Source organism: Hypomesus nipponensis, chromosome 21 (genome assembly GCF_054491055.1).
Source record: "Hypomesus nipponensis isolate SF chromosome 21, ASM5449105v1, whole genome shotgun sequence".
In the NCBI taxonomy this organism is placed as follows: domain Eukaryota; kingdom Metazoa; phylum Chordata; class Actinopteri; order Osmeriformes; family Osmeridae; genus Hypomesus; species Hypomesus nipponensis.
This window is the reverse complement of record NC_140381.1, coordinates 2447448-2467500: the sequence shown is the minus strand read 5'-3', so window position 1 is coordinate 2467500 and position 20053 is coordinate 2447448. Positions and strand designations below refer to the sequence as shown.

General features: G+C 50.3%; 1 protein-coding gene across 2 annotated transcripts in view; it reads left to right on the top strand.

Moving 5' to 3' along the window:
* Nucleotides 1-20046, top strand: part of gnav1 (guanine nucleotide binding protein (G protein) alpha v1) — a 20066-nt gene extending 20 nt beyond the window's left edge. Inside the window, exons 1-9 of one of the 2 annotated variants that reach the window (XM_084685583.1) lie at nt 79-1167; nt 1246-1337; nt 5296-5388; nt 7799-7959; nt 10512-10640; nt 16304-16433; nt 16651-16722; nt 18106-18193; nt 18671-20046. In XM_084685583.1, the coding sequence (XP_084541709.1) occupies nt 1038-1167; nt 1246-1337; nt 5296-5388; nt 7799-7959; nt 10512-10640; nt 16304-16433; nt 16651-16722; nt 18106-18193; nt 18671-18861 (1086 nt within the window). In that variant the 5' untranslated portion in view covers nt 79-1037 and the 3' untranslated portion in view covers nt 18862-20046. The other variant, XM_084685584.1, reaches the window with a different exon arrangement.
* The last annotated feature ends 7 nt before the right edge of the window (nt 20047-20053 follow it).

The following is a 20053-nucleotide window of genomic DNA, read 5'->3' as shown; positions in this document are numbered from 1 at the left end:
TGTCCTTGATTATAATATTCAAAGAGAACAGACCGAACTGGACAGCACTATAAACTGAACGCTGTTGTTCAAGGGTTGAAGATCAACAATTTTCTGGTTACCGGACCGCAAACCGGCTGTTGGGGTCAGCAGCTCATGCGGAAGATGGCTGGATCGGGCAACTGTGACGGTCACGGCTCGCTGAGCTGTCGAAATGAGGCCACGGGAGCGCACGGTGCAGTCCTGTCGCAACAGCATTCCCGAATGAGAAAAAAATACCTCAACGGTAAACGGTCACCGCATTACACACAACAAAAGACAGTTAATCTGCGAGCCACGCTCTTATGGAGGATTACATGACGCGACCATAAAACAAACTGTTGCTCGACACAATGCCTAGACTATTTTCTTGGTTTGACTCCGCTTCTTGAAAACAGTAGAAAACTTCTCAGGTGTCTTTGTGTCTCAGGAAAGAACGTCACTTCCTTGGGAAGTCAAACTATTCCACAGCACGGAGGGAGGAGTGATGGGAGTCAGTTAACCTTTCAGAGGACCAGGGAATTCCTGACTGAGAAGTTTTAACCGGTCGAATTTTCTTGCGACGAAGCTGCAAACAGGACATGTAAAACACGTTGGCGCACTTTGACATTTTCACATAGTTTCATTTAAATATTCACATTAACCAGGATTGTTTTAAATGTAAGTTAAAATGTTCAAGCCGTGCGTAAACGTTATATTTTATTTTGAACACAAAACATGCTACCGCTTCAGGTGATAACGGAAGGAACGTAGTGTGGGGTCACTTATCGATAGACTACAAACGGTTAAAACGGTTTTTATGGACGTTGTTTAAATCCTTTGTTTTCGGGATATTGTGGACCCTATCGACTACACCATATTCGACTGTACTTGTCGACATCTGTCACTTTTAACGAGCAACAGATGAATACAATCATGTTAACTTTGCCACCGACTCGCTGTGACCAGAAACCTTAAGTCGCCATCGTATCGTGAAGTTTTTACTCCCGGGGAAAGTTCGCGGGGGAAATGTGTGAGAGATGGGACTGTGCTTGGGATCCGAAGTCACGGAGGAGGGAAAGAAGGCAAAGATTCAAAGTGCGAAGATCGACCGGGACCTGTACGAGTCCGCCAAACGGGACATGAGCGTTGTCAAGGTTCTGTTACTGGGTGAGTGACGGACGGTTTAGCGGGGGCACCGGGGGAACGTTACCGTTCAGAAGTTGTTGATGTGGTGTTTATTCGCAGGGGCTGCGGAGAGCGGGAAGAGCACCTTGGTGAAACAAATGAAGATAATCCACAGTCATGGTTTCACCAGACAGGAGCTGATCAGCTTCAAGGTGGATAACCCTCTCTCTCCCTCTCTCTCCCCCTCTGTCTCACACGCGCGCACACACACACAGGCACGAACGACTCTTCCAATGTCAGGAGCCATGATCAGGTAGTATTTCATCAGTCTCCTCAGTTGCTTCATTATCACAGTGGGACAGGTCATGCCCACCACACACACACACACACACACACACACACACACACACACACACACACTGAAGAGGGGGGGAGTGTTAGGAATGCTAGAGCGGAAGGTGTGTGTGTGTGTGTGTGTGTGTGTGAGAGAGAAACGGTGTGTACAGTTGTGTGTTTTAACTTAAATGTTTTTAAACTTTTGCTGACAGAATAGAATTCATAGAGTTCAGTATTTTCTTTGTAGCAGCCGGCGGGACAGTGTGTGTCCCAAGGTTCCCCCAACCCTCTGTGGTTTAGTAGAGGAATGTACATAGATGAACACACACAACCGCACACACAACCACACACACACACAACCACACACACACAGTGAGTAAAACAAGCACTCATGCAGTAAGAAACACACAGATGTCTAGTCTTTGCTCTCTCTCTCTCTCTCTCTCTCTCTCTCTCTCTCTCTCTCTCTCTCTCTCTCTCTCTCTCTCTCTCTCTCTCTCTCTCTCTCATGGTTGAGCATATTGAACACACTGTGTTTGTGTGTGTGTGTGAGGTCAAGGAGCACAGGTGTTCAGGGAGTCTTGCGTTAGGTCAGGAATTTGGTATGATGAAATAATGTGTGTGCAAAGGGTCATTATTTTAACGTACAAAAATCCATGAATCTGAGTTTGTCTTTGGCAGCTATTTGACGCCTTATTACCTCCTCTCGCTCTCTCTCTTTCTCTCTCTCTCTCTCTCTCTCTCTCTCTCTCTCTCTCTCTCTCTCTCTCTCTCTCTCTCTCTCTCTCTCTCTCTCTCTCTCTCTCTCTCTCTCTCTCTCTCTCTCTCTCTCTCTCTCTCTCTCTCTCTCTCACACATACACATACACACACAGATGGGGGGAGGGAGGAGCACATTCCATCTTATAAGGCCATTCACTCCCCTCCCCTCCCTCCCTTTATTTTCTCATAAAAGTTAGATTATAGATGCCTTCTCAACAGCCCCCCCCCCCTCTCTCTCTCTCCCCCCCACCCCCTCTCTCTCTCTTTCTCCCTCCCCCCCCCCTCTCTCTCTCTCACAGATAGACTCAACATTGTTAGTAAATCACACTTGTATACACAGTGTGTGTGTTCGGCATATGTGTGTGTGTCTATATGAATATATGTATATCATATATGAAGTTATTATATCATAACTCCTCCCATGTGGGCCACCCCCAGGTCATAAAATGAGAGTGTCCAACTGACATCTCTTTTGGGGCTTTTGGAAACTAGAGGGATAACTGACTGTTGTAGTGGAAAAATACACACACACACACACACACACACACCTCCTGAACCAACGTCCGATAGTAAATACTGGCACACCCACACATAGACATGTTTGCCCCACACACACACAGACAGAATGCCACACCTATGTTGTCTGATAACAAAGTGTACTCTGCAACCTGATGAAGTCTTTCCCTCACACACACACACACACACACACCTACGCACACATAGAGGGGTTGTCACCCTAGTCTATCTCTTCTTCTCCTTCTCTCTCCTCCTCTCCCTTAGACCTCTGTGGAGGCTGTTGTTATTCCAGCCCAGGACATGATGGACAGATAGAGAAATGGAAGGAGACTGAAGATAGAGAGATGGGCTGATCCTTTACCAGCCTGGGGCGGGCGATCGAGGGTTAGTTCCTCCTCACGTAGGGGTGAGAACGGAGGGAGGGAGAGACGTGTGTGTGCCCCATTCCACACGCTGTGTCTACGCAGGGAGAAGGAGGAGGGGGGAGCGAAGGGGAGGGGGAGGGAGGGAGGGGAGGAGGAGGGAGGGAGGGAGAGACGTGTGTGTGCCCCATTCCACACGCTGTGTCTACGCAGGGAGAGGGAGGAGGGGGGAGCGAAGGGGAGGGGGAGGGAGGGAGGGGAGGAGGAGGGAGGGAGGGAGGGGGAGGGGGAGGAGGAAGACAAGGATAAATGGGGGGGAGGGAGGGAGTGGTGACAGAAGAGAAAGGAGGGAGGGAGGGGGACAGGTAGAGGGGGAGGAGGAGGGAGTATGGGAAAGGATTGGCCTTGTCAAGAAGAAATGTTCACCATTGACTGGGAACTTAAGCCGTATAGTTCAAGAGATTAAAACACACACACACGTTCTCAGCCTGAAGCTGCAGGTGTGTCTCTGAAAGTAATGTGAAACGTATGTCATCACTCTGAAGGAAGGGAAAGCTGACACCATGATCCCATAGGGTGTGTGTCTGTGTGTGTGTGTGTGTGTCTGTGTGTGTGTGTGTCTGTGTGCGTGTGTGTGTGTCTGTGTGCGTGCCATTTCCAGGGTGATTGCATGTAGTAATTCCCACACACGTACACACACACACACTCCTGAAGCCCTCATTGCTTGGAATGTAGCTTAACAAGCTAGGAACTGATATTCAATCATTAACTAGTAAGCACACACACACACACAGTGTTCTAGAACTTCTGGGATGTTCTAGATTCCAGGCAGAAACTTCCAAACAGTCTAGAACAAAGACAATTCCAACAAAACTGGAAGGATCAAGTTCACCCGTCAGCCAACCAGCCCTCTCTCCCTCTCTGTGTCCCTCCCTCCCTCCCTCCCTCCCTCCCTCCCTCCCTCCCTCCCTCCCTCCCTCCCTCCCTCCCTCCCTCCCTCCCTCCCTCCCTCCCTCCCTCCCTCCCTCCCTCCCTCCCTCCCTCCCCCCCCCACCCCATTGGCCCTTCTTCTTGCCTTCTCTCTCCTTCCGTTTTCCCTCCTCCTCCTCCTGTCTCTCAGCCCTGAACAAAGCCAGAGGTAAAAGACATGTTGAGCTGTTGGACCCACACACACACACACACGTCACGCACACAAAAGACAGGAAGGTAAAGACATGTTGCCACACCAATAGGGTCTGAAAACACAAAAAAGCTTTTCAACGGAGAGCTCTTGGAAACTGGCCAAAAACACACACACACACAATGACACATGCACACACACACACACAATGACACATGCACACACACACACACAATGACACATGCACACACACACACACAATGACACATGCACACACACACACACACACAATGACACACACATGTGTGTTAGGTAGCTTCCAGACGTACCAAAGACACAGAACACAAGGGAAGAACAGGAATGTGTTTAGGAGCTGGAAGGGTGGAGGAAGGATCTGGATGTGTGTGGCCAGTTTCCCAGCAAGGGTCAGGGGTCATGCAGTAGTAATCTCAGCCTTGTGGTTAAAAAGAGAGAGAGATGGATGGAGAGAGAGGAAGAGGAAGAGGGGGAGAGATAGACCCGAGAGTAAGAGCGATGGATGAAGGGAGAGAGGGAATGAGAGAGATGGATGGAGAGAGAGACAAAAAAGAGGTTGTGAGAGGGATGCCCAAAATTGATCTGTGTGTCAGAGCAGACATTAAGCCAACAGAGAATCACTACAGCTCAACTCCACCGTGTGTGTGTGTGTGTGGGACTGCTGCTGAAGGCTGGTTGGTCATTAGCACTGATCACACACCTGGAGGAAGACAAGCTGGGGGTGGACAGAGGGAGGGGAGGCTAGACTGAGAGGGATGTCAGAGATATGCTGGGGGAAGCAATCTGGATGGATAGAAAGGGGATGGAATGTGTGGGCTGTCCTTGTCTGACTGAGATCCGAGGGAGGGAGGGAAGTAGAGGACAAGGGCTAAGGTTGTCGGAGCAACATAAATCAGCTGAGAGTTACTAGGTGTCTTCACAATAATGTCTTATGTTTGGCCCTCACAGAGACCCACACACATACGTACGATGTGACTGCATGTTCTAAATATTTCCCTGGCGCTGTGTTTGACCCCTGACCTCTGACCTCCGCGGGCAGCCGGCTGTGCTGGACAACCTGCTGACATCCATGAGGTTCGTGCTGCACGGCATGGGAGTCCTGCGGATCAACCTGGCCTCCAGCAACAACAAGGTGTGTGTGGGGGGGGGAGGAGGAGGAGGAGGAGGAGGAGGAGGAGGGGGAGGAGGAGGAGGAGGAGGAGGGGGGAGGAGGAGGAGGGGGAGGAGGAGGAGGGGGGGGAGTAGGAGGAGGGGGAGGAGGAGGAGGGGGGAGGGAGTTTCTGTGGGGGTGGACGAGGGGGGGTGGGTTATTTGTCTCTGTCCCTCTCTTTCTCTCTCTCTCTCTCTCTCTCTCTCTCTCTCTATCTCGCTCTCTCTCCTGTCATGGCTTCTGTCAGTCACTAGAGGTCAGTATCAACACAGCACCCTGCTGCTGTGGTCGTACACACACATGAACACACACTCACACACACACATGAACACACATGAACACACACATGCACACTCACACACACCACTCACATACACACTGACGGCAGTATTCTACCATCTGATTGGTTGTGGCTTTGCTGGCTGTGTATTCAGCTCTGACCTATTAGACTGTTGGCAGAGGCCCCAACATTCCACACACACACACACAGACACACACACAGACAGACAGACACACAGACAGACACACACACAGAGACAGACACAGACACACACACAGACAGACACACACACACAGACACACACGGACACACACACAGACAGACACACACACAGACACACAGACACACACAGACACACACACAGACAGACACACACACAGACACACACACAGACACACACACAGACACACACACAGACAGACACACACGGACACACACACAGACACACACACACAGACACACACACACAGACACACACGCAGACAGACACACACGGACACACACACACAGACACACACAGACAGACACACACAGACACACGCACACACACACAGACACACGCACACACACACAGACACACGCACACACACACGCACACACAGACACATCCACCAGTACAAGCCCAGTGATGTTTCCAATTTACTGAGAAGATCAGAAGATCTCTTCTTCATTTCTTTCTCTCTCTTTATCTCTGTCTCTCTCTTTTTTTGTCTCTCTCTCTGTCTCTCTCTCTTTCTGTGTCTCTCACTGTGTCTCTCTCTCTCTCTCTCTGTCTCTCTCTGTCTCTCTCACTCTATGTCTCTCACTCCGTGTCTCTCTCTCAGTGTCTCTTTCTCTCTCTCTCTCTCTCTCTCTCTCTCTCTCTCTCTCTATGTCTCTCTCTCCCAGTGGCCTCATCACTGCAGTAGATCATTTACTCCACCAGACACCTCGTAATTACAGTGCATGCTGTGTGTGTGTGTGTGTGTGCGAGCCTGCTATTAAACACGAATTATCAGGTTCAATTTGATTTAAAATAACTTGATTGTCGAAGTGGATGGAGCTCTTCCCACACTGTCCTTTATGGCTCTCAGGGTGGGGGGAGGGGTGTGGGTGTGTGGGGGAGGGGTGTGGGTGTGTGGGGGAGGGGTGTGGGTGTGTGGGGGGAGGGGTGTGCGTGTGTGGGGGAGGGGTGTGGGTGTGTGGGGGGAGGGGTGTGGGTGTGTGGGGGAGGGGTGTGTGGGGGAGGGGTGTGGGTGTGTGGGGGGAGGGGTGTGCGTGTGTGGGGGAGGGGTGTGGGTGTGTGGGGGGAGGGGTGTGGGTGTGTGGGGGAGGGGTGTGCGTGTGTGGGGGAGGGGTGTGGGTGTGTGGGGGGAGGGGTGTGGGTGTGTGGGGGAGGGGTGTGTGGGGGAGGGGTGTGGGTGTGTGGGGGGAGGGGTGTGCGTGTGTGGGGGAGGGGTGTGGGTGTGTGGGGGGAGGGGTGTGGGTGTGTGGGGGAGGGGTGTGTGGGGGAGGGGTGTGGGTGTGTGGGGGGAGGGGTGTGCGTGTGTGGGGGAGGGGTGTGGGTGTGTGGGGGGAGGGGTGTGGGTGTGTGGGGGAGGGGTGTGTGGGGGAGGGGTGTGGGTGTGTGGGGGAGGGGTGTGGGTGTGTGGGGGAGGGGTGTGGGTGTGTGGGGGGAGGGGTGTGGGTGTGTGGGGGGAGGGGTGTGGGTGTGTGGGGGAGGGGTGTGGGTGTGTGGGGGGAGGGGTGTGGGTGTGTGGGTGTGGGTGTGTGGGGGAGGGGTGTGGGTGTGTGGGGGAGGGGTGTGGGTGTGTGGGGGGAGGGGTGTGGGTGTGTGGGGGGAGGGGTGTGGGTGTGTGGGGGAGGGGTGTGGGTGTGTGGGGGGAGGGGTGTGGGTGTGTGGGGGAGGGGTGTGGGTGTGTGGGGGGAGGGGTGTGGGTGTGTGGGGGGAGGGGTGTGGGTGTGTGGGGGAGGGGTGTGGGTGTGTGGGGGGAGGGGTGTGGGTGTGTGGGGGGAGGGGTGTGGGTGTGTGGGGGGAGGGGTGTGGGTGTGTGGGGGAGGTTATGGTTCTGTACAGTAGTCGTACTCTATTCATCCAGTCCTGCATTCACACTCTCACCCTCTCACCCCCAGGTGCACGCCCACTCCGTGTTGTCTTGTGGGCGGAGCTTCGACGAGGACCAGGTGCTCCTCCCCTTCATAGGCCACGCCCTCTCCTGTCTGTGGGCGGACCCCGGCGTGCGTGCGGCCGCCGCCAGGGGCTACGAGTACGAGCTCAACGACTCTGCTCTCTAGTGAGTACACACACACACACACACACACTCACACACACACTCACACACACACTCACACACACACTCACACACACACACACACTCACACACACACACACACACACTCACACACACACACACACACACACACACTCACACTCACACACACACACACACACACAGGTTACTGTGAGGGATGCGCTGCAGGGTTCGAATTAACTAAGCTTCAAAGCTGGTGTTTTAACTTGTGGTTTGTGTCACAAAGAATTAGCCTTGATTGGGGGAAGAGATTGAAGAGGGAGGAGAGAGAGTGGGGAGGAGAGAGGGGGGAGGAGAGAGAGTGGGGAGGAGAGAGGGGGAGGAGAGAGGGGGAGGAGAGAGGGGGGAGGAGAGAGAGGGGGGAGGAGAGAGGGGGGAGGAGAGAGGGGGGAGGAGAGAGGGGGGAGGAGAGACGGGGGAGGAGAGAGGGGGGGAGGAGAGAGGGGGGGAGGAGAGAGGGGGGAGGAGAGAGGGGGGAGGAGAGAGGGGGAGGAGAGAGGGGGGAGGAGAGAGGGGGGAGGAGAGAGGGGGGAGGAGAGAGGGGGGAGGAGAGAGGGGGGAGGAGAGAGGGGGGAGGAGAGAGAGGGGGGAAGAGAGAGGGGGAGGAGAGAGGGGGAGGAGAGAGGGGGGAGGAGAGAGAGGGGGGAGGAGGAGAGAGGGGGAGGAGAGAGAGGGGGGAGGAGAGAGAGGGGGGAGGAGGAGAGAGGAGGGAGGAGGAGAGAGGGGGGAGGGGAGAGAGGGGGGAGGGGAGAGAGGGGGGAGGAGAGAGGGGGGAGGAGAGAGGGGGAGGAGAGAGGGGGAGGAGAGAGGGGGGAGGAGAGAGGGGGGGAGGAGAGGGGGGAGGAGAGAGGGGGAGGAGAGAGAGAGGGGAGGAGAGAGGGGGGAGGAGAGAGAGGGGGGAGGAGTGAGAGGGGGGAGGAGGAGAGAGGGGGAGGAGAGAGAGGGCAGGAGGAAAAGTAAAGAGGGGGGAGGAGGAGAGAGGGGGGAGGAGAGAGGGGGGAGGAGAGAGGGGGGAGGAGAGAGGGGGAGGAGAGAGGGGGAGGAGAGAGGGGGGAGGAGAGAGGGGGGAGGAGAGAGGGGGGAGGAGAGAGGGGGAGGAGAGAGAGGGGGAGGAGAGAGAGGGCAGGAGGAAAAGTAAAGAGGGGGGAGGAGGAGAGAGGGGGGAGGAGAGAGGGGGGAGGAGAGAGGGGGAGGAGAGAGGGGGAGGAGAGAGGGGGGAGGAGAGAGGGGGAGGAGAGAGGGGGAGGAGAGAGGGGGGAGGAGAGAGAGGGGGAGGAGAGAGGGGGAGGAGAGAGGGGGAGGATGAAAAGGAAAGAGGGGGGAGGATGTGAAGAACAGAGTTATAATTCGGAGCGTGAAGAAGTTTAGAATATATATAGTATATATTATAGTACATTATATCATAGTAGATAACAGTATATTATTTCTTATATTGTATATAACATATCATATACTATATTAATGAATGTAGTTTAAAGTATAGTATATCATAAAGTATGTTTAGTATGAGAGTTTGGAGATGGAGCAGACAGGAATTTCAGAAACACATTGGGAGGTGTGTGTGTGTGTGTGTGTGTGTGTGTGTGTGGACTGGAGCCCCAGCAGGGGGGTGTCGTCTCTCATCCTCTCCCCCGGGAGGAGAGCTCTCTTCTGGGGTTATCTACTCCGACAGACACCTTGGATCCTACTGAAGCCTGCTGGGAATGACATGCTGATGTCTTAAAACACACACACACATATATACCTTCTCAGATACACCTACATATGATCACATAAGCAGAGTCTCAGATACACACCCAAAGGTACCCACACATTCATATACACACACACACACACACACACACACTCTTTCTCAGATATGCCCCCCCCCCCCCACACACACACACACACACACACACTCTTTCTCAGATATGCCCCCCCCCCCCCACACACACACACACACACACACACACACACACACACACACACACTCCCTCTCTGTCAGGAGTTCAGAGAGAAGGTTGGAACCCTGCAGGAACCATGTTGATGATCAGCTCTGCTTGGTCGACCACCGCCATTCTGTGTGTGTGTGTGTCTTTGTGTGTTACTACAAGCGCATGAGTGTGTACGTGTGTGTGTGTGTGTGTTCACCCAGGTAGCTGATCAGGAATGACTGTGTTAGAATGCCACTGTCAGTTCAGCTCAGCTGACATGCCCTTCTCCAGGAAGTGTGTGTGTCTGTGTGTGTGCGTGTGTGTGTGTGCATGTGTTCCTGCGAGCGCCTGTGTCAAGTTACATGCTCAATATTGAAATTCATGGTTATTGTTTGACACACACAGTGTCAGTTTCAAAAGTTCTGCCTTATCTAGCTTGGCCCGGTAAGTCATTATGGAAATCTCCTTCTATAATCCTGCTGCATGAATATTCAGTGTTCTGATTCGTCACAGCGCCCTCCTGGGGCTTCAGGAAGCACATCAGTCTCTCGTCACCTGACACACACACACACGCACACAGGTGAAACACACACACACAGGTAATATTCTCTCCATCCTTAGTTTCTTTGACAACATGGCTCGCATCATCTCCCCTGCCTTCGTTCCCACGGAGACAGACGTGCTAAGGGTACGACTTCGGACCACCGGGGTCATCGAGACTCAGTTCAAGGTCAACCACCTCACTTTCAGGTAACTAGTACTGTATACTGCTACTATAACCCCCTCACCTTCAGGTAACTAGTACTATATACTACTACTATAACCCCCTCACCTTCAGGTAACTAGTACTGTATACTACTACTATAACCCCCTCACCTTCAGGTAACTAGTACTGTATACTACTACTATAACCACCTCACCTTCAGGTATCTAGTTGTGCTAATTACTAAGTACTTACTACTAATACTGATACTTCAACTAGGACCAATGCTGCTTTTATCTGCAGATAAACTAGTCAAAGAGCTCACAGTGAAGCAACATTGTTCCTTAACTTCTAGTTGTTTTACCTCACATCCTCCCTTTAAAACCATGTCTGCATTTCAGCACCTTGTCAGTCTTTTTGAAAAGCCATCGACAGGTCTTGTCATGGCAGGCAGATATGAGGTGTTTTTTAGCTTTAATCTCTGGGATCCTGACACAAATCCTCTGGATAATATCTGACAGTCTATTGGCTGGTTGTCACAGGAAGTCAGATTTGATTGGTTTGAGAAGTAGCGGGGTAAGGAAGTCAATATTTGAATACGCCAGGCGTCCAAATCAACGTGCAGATGGCCAACGATGACTGACACACACATATACATACACACACACACACACACTCACACTTTAACTGATCTCTGTTATCAGTGACAGGTTTGCTTGGTGGATATCACGCCCACATGTCACTACTGTCTCCACACATACACACACACACACACTATAATCCTCCATGCTACACTCACACAATCACACAGTATAAACCTCCATGCTACACACACCTACACACACACCCAAACAGAGGACCCATGTTAACTCGCTTCTGACTTCTGTTCTGGGATCAGCAAGCCCATCTTTTCAAGTGCCCGATCAGAAATGATACTAGAGTGAAGGATTGTGGGTGATTATGTTCCTCCGCTGCTTGAATGGTAATACTGTGTGTGTGTGTGTGTGTGTGCATGTCTGCCTCTTATATCCCTCTGATAACCCAGTATTAAGTGTCATCAAATAAATCTAATTACATAGTAATCTCTGCCTGGAGAATCTCTCCCTTCCTCTCTCTCTCCCACACACACACACACACACTCTCTCTATATATATATCACACACACACACACTCTCTCTCTCTTTTTCCATTCTCTCCAACTCATGGTCATCTACCATTTCCCTGTGACATTTTATATGAATCATAACAACCAACTAGGTTAGCCTTTCTTGACAGCAGCTTCTTCAATAACAGCTGCTTAGCATAGAAAGACTGAAGAGAAAACCAATATGGCAGATAACTGACTGAGATTCTCCCTAGAGATACATAGGTGACACACACACACACATGCGCACGCACACACAAATACCACTTTTCATTACCTCTGAGTCACACACACACACACGCACAGACCACCACTTTTCAGTATTGCGTGTTTGTGAGTGTTGAGTGTTGTTCGTATACCCAGTGATTGGGCACTGTAGTTTAGGATGTCATGGCGGGTTGAGGGCGCCTGATTGGAGGCCCTCCTCAGCTGTCTGGAGTGATGCCTGAAGGACCCCGTTACTCAAGTGCACATGACACACTAATTGATAAACACGGCATAGTTTGTGTGCGTGTGTGTGTTTTTGTAAATGTGTGTGTTTTTGTAGGTGGTTGTGTGCGTGTGTGTTTGTTTGTGTGTGGGGCCCCTTGAGGTCGTTGGAGAGATCAGGATAAGCTGTTGCAATTAATTCAAGTTTAACTGCAGAAGTGATAGGGTCGAGGCTTTAGACAAACGTGGCTTTCATCCAAGTATGAGTGTATGGGTGGGTGTTTATTTGAGTGTGTGTGTGTGCGTGCGTGGGGGTCTGTGTGTGTGTGTGTGTGTTTAGATTCAAAGCAGAAAGCGACAGAGCTGTGCTGCTGGTCTAGACGATCAGGGAAGACTGACACTGTGATTGAGCACACACACACACACACCACCTTCAAACACAAATACTTTAGAAAGTGCACACACACTTCTTCAGACACACACTCATATCGTTCTGTGTCCACACACAGTGAAGAGCAGATGCTAGCTAATGCAGTGGGAAACTGTCTAGACCTTGGTCTATCCACTTCCACTTTCAGTCTGAGGATGATGTCGAATGTTTCTATTATGCTTACCCCCGTGTGTGTGATAGTGTGTGTGTGATTGTGTGTGTGTGGGGGATTGTGTGTGTTTGATTGCGTGTGTGCTCGATTGGATTTAGAACTAGAGAGTTGTTTGAGAACTCTTGATGTTCGTTACATGTTCTATACATGTTCCTAGATCACCTGTGAGGTTCTAGACGTGTTCCTACAGCGGCTCTGGTTCTAGACGTGTTCCTACAGCAGCTGGGATGTTACATTTACATTTATTCATTTAGCAGACGCTTTTATCCAAAGCGACTTCCAAGATAGAGCTTTACAAAGTGCATAGGTCACTGATAGTAACAACAAGATAACCCCAAAGCATTGTGGGTAGCCAAAACAAGAAGTACACATTGGGAACAACCAAAATAAGTGCTAAAGGGAAGAAACCATAAGAGCATGTAGTTAAGCAAGTTACAATTAAACAACATGAATCTGTAAGTGCAAGTGTACCTGTAGGAAAGCAATAAAAATAGGATTAACTAAAATAGAATACAACAGTTTAAATCAGCTACCACTAACCAACGAGAGCAACAGTCTAAGCAAGAATCATTATGATCCTTGAGGAAACTAGCATTGGGTTCAGTAAACCATTCCTAAGTACCGTTGTACTGATCATCATTCATAATTCAGTTGACGACCCTCGGTTGCAATCTTTTACTAGCGTTTCCTGTCTGATGATGGAATCACAGAATCACACACAAAGGATTCCGTGGATCATCTTAAACATTGTGTGTGTGTGTGTGTGTGTGTGTGTGCGTGTGATTCTAAGAGGCCAAACTTTTCACACCCAGGTTTGGTCACGACGGCGATTCCAAACACTCGGAATAAAACATGAAGCCAGCTGTGTGTGCGTTTAATAATGGAGGAGGAGACTGGGAGCGCTCAGAGAAGTCAGGAAGCATTAAGATGTTTCTGTCTCCACCATGGCTCAGAGACGTGAAGGGTTACATGTGTGTGTTTAGGAAACCGGAAATAGGAGTATGACAGGTGAGAGGAAAGGAGTCTGCATGTGCGTGTGTTTCTGAAGGCATGTGTGTGTATGTGTTTCTGAAGGTGTGTGTGTGTTTCTGAAGGCATGTGTGTGTGTGTGTGTTTCTGAAGTTGTGTGTGTGTTTCTGAAGGCATGTGTGTGTGTGTGTGTGTGTGTTTCTGAAGGTGTGTGTGTGTTTCTGAAGGCATGTGTGTGTGTGTGTGTTTCTGAAGGTGTGTGTGTGTTTCTGAAGGTGTGTGTGTGTTTCTGAAGGCATGTGTGTGTGTGTGTGTGTGTTTCTGAAGGTGTGTGTGTTTCTGAAGGCATGTGTGTGTGTGTTTCTGTGTGTGTGTGTGTGTGTGTGTGTCTGAAGGTGTGTGTGTGTGTGTGTCTGCAGGTGTGTGTGTATATTGATGGACAGGACAGGTTGCTACAGGTCACAGAGAAGTGAAGCCCTGCGGTGCTAGGAACCAACATGCTGCTGCTCGTTTCCCCCGAGACCGCTGTTGACGTGGGACGGGAAGTCTAGTGAATGATTCATGGTGAGCAGGAAGTGGGTGGGACTCAAACACTGGGGGTCAAACACCCCCCCCCCCATCTGTTTCCTGGATTTCTCCTTTCTCATCTTTTTATCTTTACTTTTTTTTTTTTTTTCTAGGCACCTACGATTTTGTACTACTTGCATGTGAAACAGAGAGCGATATGGATGGATGAACGGATGGATAGCTTATTTTCATAATAGGTCTGTCTAGTGTATTAGAACCAGGAGAATTTACATGCTCCATTTATTCAGCTGTCCACAAGCGAGTGCACACACACACACACACTCTCGTACACACATTCTCGGAACACACACACAAGCTCTCTTTTGTCCCACACACACACACGCTCCCGCTGCCCAGGGTTGTCCGAGGTCTCGTCTCGTTAAACTCGTTCTAATTAACATCGTTAGTGAAGCCGGCGAATCACCCCGCTTCATTTACCCACCAATCAAGCCACCAGCCAATCACAGGCGTCACGGCCCGGCTGCATTAGCATACAGACGCTTCCTGCTTGACCTCCGACCCCCACACAGAGAGGAAGTTGATAAGATAGGCTCCCTGTCTCTCTCTCCCTCTCTCTCCCTCTCTGTCTTTCTCCCTCTCTCTGTCTCAAAAGTCCTCAGTCTTTGTCTCTCATTTGTTTGTTTTCTCTCCCTCTCTTTCTCTCTTTTTCTGTCCTTCTCTCCCCCCACTTCTTTCTGTCAGAGAGACTGATCATAAGAAGGAGAGAGACAGACACAGAGAGAGAGACAGAGAGAGAGGCAGATGAAGAGGGGGTATTTGAGCAGGCGGTGAGAATGGCAGTGCTAGATCTCTCCTGTTTGATATTTGACCATCAGTAAAGCGCTCTAATGATAACCTTGTAACGTCCGCAGAGAAAAGAGAGGGTGGACAGACAGACGATAGATGACCGTCCAAGTCTGTTTATGTGAAAATGGAGCCTTATCTGCATGATGAGGAGAACAAGGTGTGTGTGTGTGTGTGCGGTGGAACATTCTGGAACTGAATAGTTCACTCTCCTTGAATCTCAGCTTCCATGTTTAGTTTCTCTCTCTCCCTGTCTCTCTTTTCTCTCTCCCTCCCTCCTTTCCCCCTCTCCTTCCCGGTATCACCGTGGTGGATGGGTGGAGTGGCAGAGGAGAGACCACATGATGACACACGGAGGAAGTAAAGAGATACAAGTATTCAGTCTTCCCCATTTTGGGGGGGGGGGGGGGGCGAAGACGTGACCTTTCAAAAGCTCTCAACTCGCTGTGTGTGTGTGTGGGTGTGTGTGTGTGTGGCATTTGAGGGAAATTGAAAAAGGGGTGCCACCCTCTTACACAAACCCTTAACTTAACCCTCTGTGTGTGTGTGTGTGTGTGTACACGAGGGGTTTTGATTGACAGCTCCTCTGAGCAGATTTCTATTTTGGTGGCCATGACCTCACATACTGATGCAGCCCCTGAAGAGCATCACAATCAATCCTAGTATCGCTCTCTCCTGCTGCCCATCTCACACACACTCACACACTCTGTCCAGTACATGACACACCCGCAAACACACACCTGTTACGTTCACACCAACAATGTGCATTCTGACACACACACACACACACATCTCTAATCAGTACCAGGTGTTTTATTGATGTCTCTTCCTCCATGAGGGTTTTTATATAACACAGGCAGCGTCTGTGTGTTAGCATTCGTTAGCATGTCTGGCTAAAAACACACTCCAAACACATTGGCCACCAGCTGTTAGCCTGTTAGCTCCTCTTGCAGACAGGATGATAATTGTTGGGTGATTTGGTTGGCTTTCTTATCCTAACCCATATGATTATAGTCAGGATGTGCTAACGTAATGACATCATGAAATATCTCTTTCTATCTCCCTCTGTTTCCCTTTGTCTCTGTCTCTCTCTGTCTCTCTCTCCCTTTGTCTCTCTCCCTCCCTCCCTCTGTCTCTCCCTGTCCCTCCCTCCCTCCCTCCCTTTCTCTCTTATTCCTAACCTCCCTCCACAAAGGATGTATGATGTGGGCGGTCAGAGGACAGAGAGGAGGAAGTGGATTGGCTGTTTCGAGGATGTGAGGGCGGTCCTGTTCGTTGTGTCGCTCAGCGGCTACGACATGACATTGGTGGAGGACCCTGCCATGGTGAGACAACCAACCAATCACATCTTGCTGTGAGCACTCACGCACCAATCAGAGAGTTCCAACACTTGCTCTTACCTAACCTAATGTTTGAGTTAACCTAAACTTATTTTGTACTTTTAAATATAGTGTATTCTCGTTTTTTCACTCCAACACTTGTCATTGGGGCTTTAAAACATTCATATGAATTGAATTAAGCACCTTTACTTTTTGTGGGCAGAACCGACTGCAGGAAAGCCTTAAGCTGTTTTCCTCCATCTGCAACAACATCTTCTTCAGGAACACCTCCATGGTAAGACATGAGCATTCTAGACAGAGTTACTGATCTATCATGAATGAACTGTATCGCCCTCTCTCTCTCTGTTTCTCTTTCTACCCCCCCCCTCTCTCTCTCTGTTTATCTTTCTACACCTCGCTCTCTCTGTCCCTCACTATCCCTCTCTCTGCTCTGTTTGACTCTCTCCCCCTCCTCCTCCCCCTCTCCTCTCTGTCCCCCTCCTCCTCCCCCTCTCCTCTCTCTCTCCCCCTCCTCCTCCCCCTCTCCTTTCTCTGTCCCCCTCTTCCTCCCCCTCTCCTCTCTCTGTCCCCCTCCTCCTCCCCCTCTCCTCTCTCTCTCCCCCTCCTCCTCCCCCTCTCCTCTCTCTGTCCCCCTCCTCCTCCCCCTCTCCTCTCTCTGTCCCCCTCCTCCTCCCCCTCTCCTCTCTCTGTCCCTCTTCTTCTCCTGTCCTCCCTCCCCTATCACCTGGGAATATAACAGGAGGATAACTCTTTGGGGAGGTGGAGATGGAGAGAGAGAGTGCACATGGATGAGTGGAGCGGCCGTGGATAAAGAATAAAGGGACTCTCTTGTCTCTTGCTTTGACAGTCTTTCATTATCTCTTTCTTCTTCCTCCCCCTCTTTCTGGTTCATTCCCTCGGTCTTTCAGTTTTTCTCCTTCTATCAATCTTGGACATTAGACTTTTTTTTGCTCACACACACACACACACACACACACACACACACACACACACACACACACACACACACACGGACAGACGTGGTGCCTCAGCCATTGTTTTAATGGCACTACTAATTACCCAGAGAACCATAATTTAGGTGTGTCGCCAGGACGACCTTGTGCCCCTGCGTGGTTGAGCTCCGCCCCCAGTAACAAAGCGTGTAACGAGCTGCTTAACTGGCTCGGTTTAACTTCCTGTGTGAGTGAAGACGGACGTGTGTGTGTGTGTGTGTTACAACCAGGAACATGAAACAAAGCAGTTTAATTATGCTGTTAGGACACACACACACACACTGAGACACACTGACACACACACACATACACACTGACACACATGTAGGTTCATCCGTTCCTACTTTAATTGGTCATTTCCAGAGAGTGTCAATTTACTGGGATTATAGGGAGGAGTTGAGTGTGTGTGTGTGTGTGTGTGGAGAGAGAGAGTGACTTATTGCATCGTGTCGTATGCTGGATATAGCATATTGATCTCATGTTAAAATCCCCGCCCCTCTGACACCTTTATTAATGTGATCTAAGGACAATACTGCTGGCTTCATCACGTCAAACATCAATGATCAATCTCTGTTCAGAACACGATGTCACTTCCTGGAAACTGAGTCAGTCAGGGCTGCGATCGGTCCCGTTTGTTGTTCACACTCTGTGTTGTTTGTTGCTAGATCTTGTTCATGAACAAGATCGACCTGTTCCAGGAGAAGATCCTGCACTCTGGACGACACCTCAGACGTTATCTTCCTCAGTTCAGAGGTAACGCCTGACTCACACACACACACACACACACACACAGCCCTCTCACCCCACACACACACACACTGAGACACACACACACACACAGCCCTCTCACCCCACACACACACACACACTGAGACACACACACACACACACAGCCCTCTCACCCCACACACACACACACACACACACTGAGACACACACACACACACACACACAGCCCTCTCACCCCACACACACACACACACACACACACACACTGAGACACACACACACACACACGGCCCTCTCACCCCACACACACACACACACTGAGACACACGCACACACAGCCCTCTCACCCCACTCACACACACACACACACACAGCCCTCTCACCCCACTCACACACACGCTCCTATCCCCCGTCATGGTCACACTTCTTGGGTAATGATGAATGAGGAGGATGATGATCGTGATGAAGATGACCCCCCCACCCCCCTCTCCCCCCCCTTAGGGGCAGATTGTGACGTGGACAGCGCAGCCCGGTTCATCTCCTCCCTGTTCGTGTCCCTCAACGCCTCACCCTGCAGGCTGGTCTACCACCACTTCACCACCGCCACTGACACCTCCAACGTCCAGATCGTCTTCCAGGTCGTCATGGACACCATCGTCAAGGAGAATCTGGAGGCCGTCTCTCTGCTCTGATGGAACCCTGGGTAGCACCCTAGGTAGAACCCTCGATAGGAACCGGGCTAGAACCAAAGCCTAAGACTTTATGAAGGCACTTCCTCTAGGAGAGAGAAAACGAGACAAGACTTCCTCTAGGAGAGAGGAAACAAGATAAGACTTCCTCTAGGAGAGAGAAAACAAGACCAGCTCTTGTGACTGTTCCTTGAAGAGCTGGTTTGCATTTTTCCCACAGGGATCTGGAGGTTATAGGTGTGTCAACAACCAAGAACCAGGTAGTGATAGGTTGTACTTTACTACGCTGCAGTGACAAATGAGTGAGTTTTAAGGTGTGTGCGTGGGGAGGTTGAGTGTGTGTGTGTGTCTGAGAGAGGTTGTGAGAGAGAGTGTGTATGTGGGGCGGATACATGTGTGTGCCTATAAAGGAGAGTGTGTGTGGGAGGGGGTCAGCAGAAGATGGGAGAGAATTTACTGCTTCACCATTGCTGGTAGTTTAATGGTGGGTGCTGGGTTCACCCATGCATACAGCACTGTATTTTCCTCTCATTTATCAGTGTGTGTGTGTCTGTGTGTGTGTGTCTGTGTGTGTGTCTGTGTGTGTGTGTGCGCCATGCACAGCTAATGGAACCTAGATCTAGAAAACACCTCATTCTGTTTGCCTGGCGTTAATATAATCACTTACCCATCACCCTTTTTCTCCTAGCCGTCTTTCTCTCGCTCTATTTCTTTCTCTCCTTGTTGACTTGTATAACGGTAATAATTAAGCCCCCAAAAAAACACACAAAGATACCACGCCCTGTTTCAACAGGAGAAGAGTGTCTTGAACTACGTTTGTGGGCTTTCAACTTCCTCAGAACGATTCTTGTGTCTCTGTTGACTGTCGAGTACGACTGAAGGATTCAATGTAAACAGGGGAAACGCCAGAGTAAAACAAAAAAAAAACTGTACATATCAAGTGCCTTGTATATATATTTTTTACCATAGTCCACCTTGTTATAATGTTATTTAAATGCTATTTTACGGGGTAATTATTTGCTACATATTGTAATCGACCTTTTAACTGTGGGTGTTTCATCTGTTCATACCTGATGATTAACCTGAATGGCCATTTCGGTCATTAGTGTGACAATGTGAAGGTGTTCATCCTGTGTGCCTTGTGGTAAAGGTGTTATGCACTAATTATATTAAAAGTTTTTTCGTGTGGTTTGGG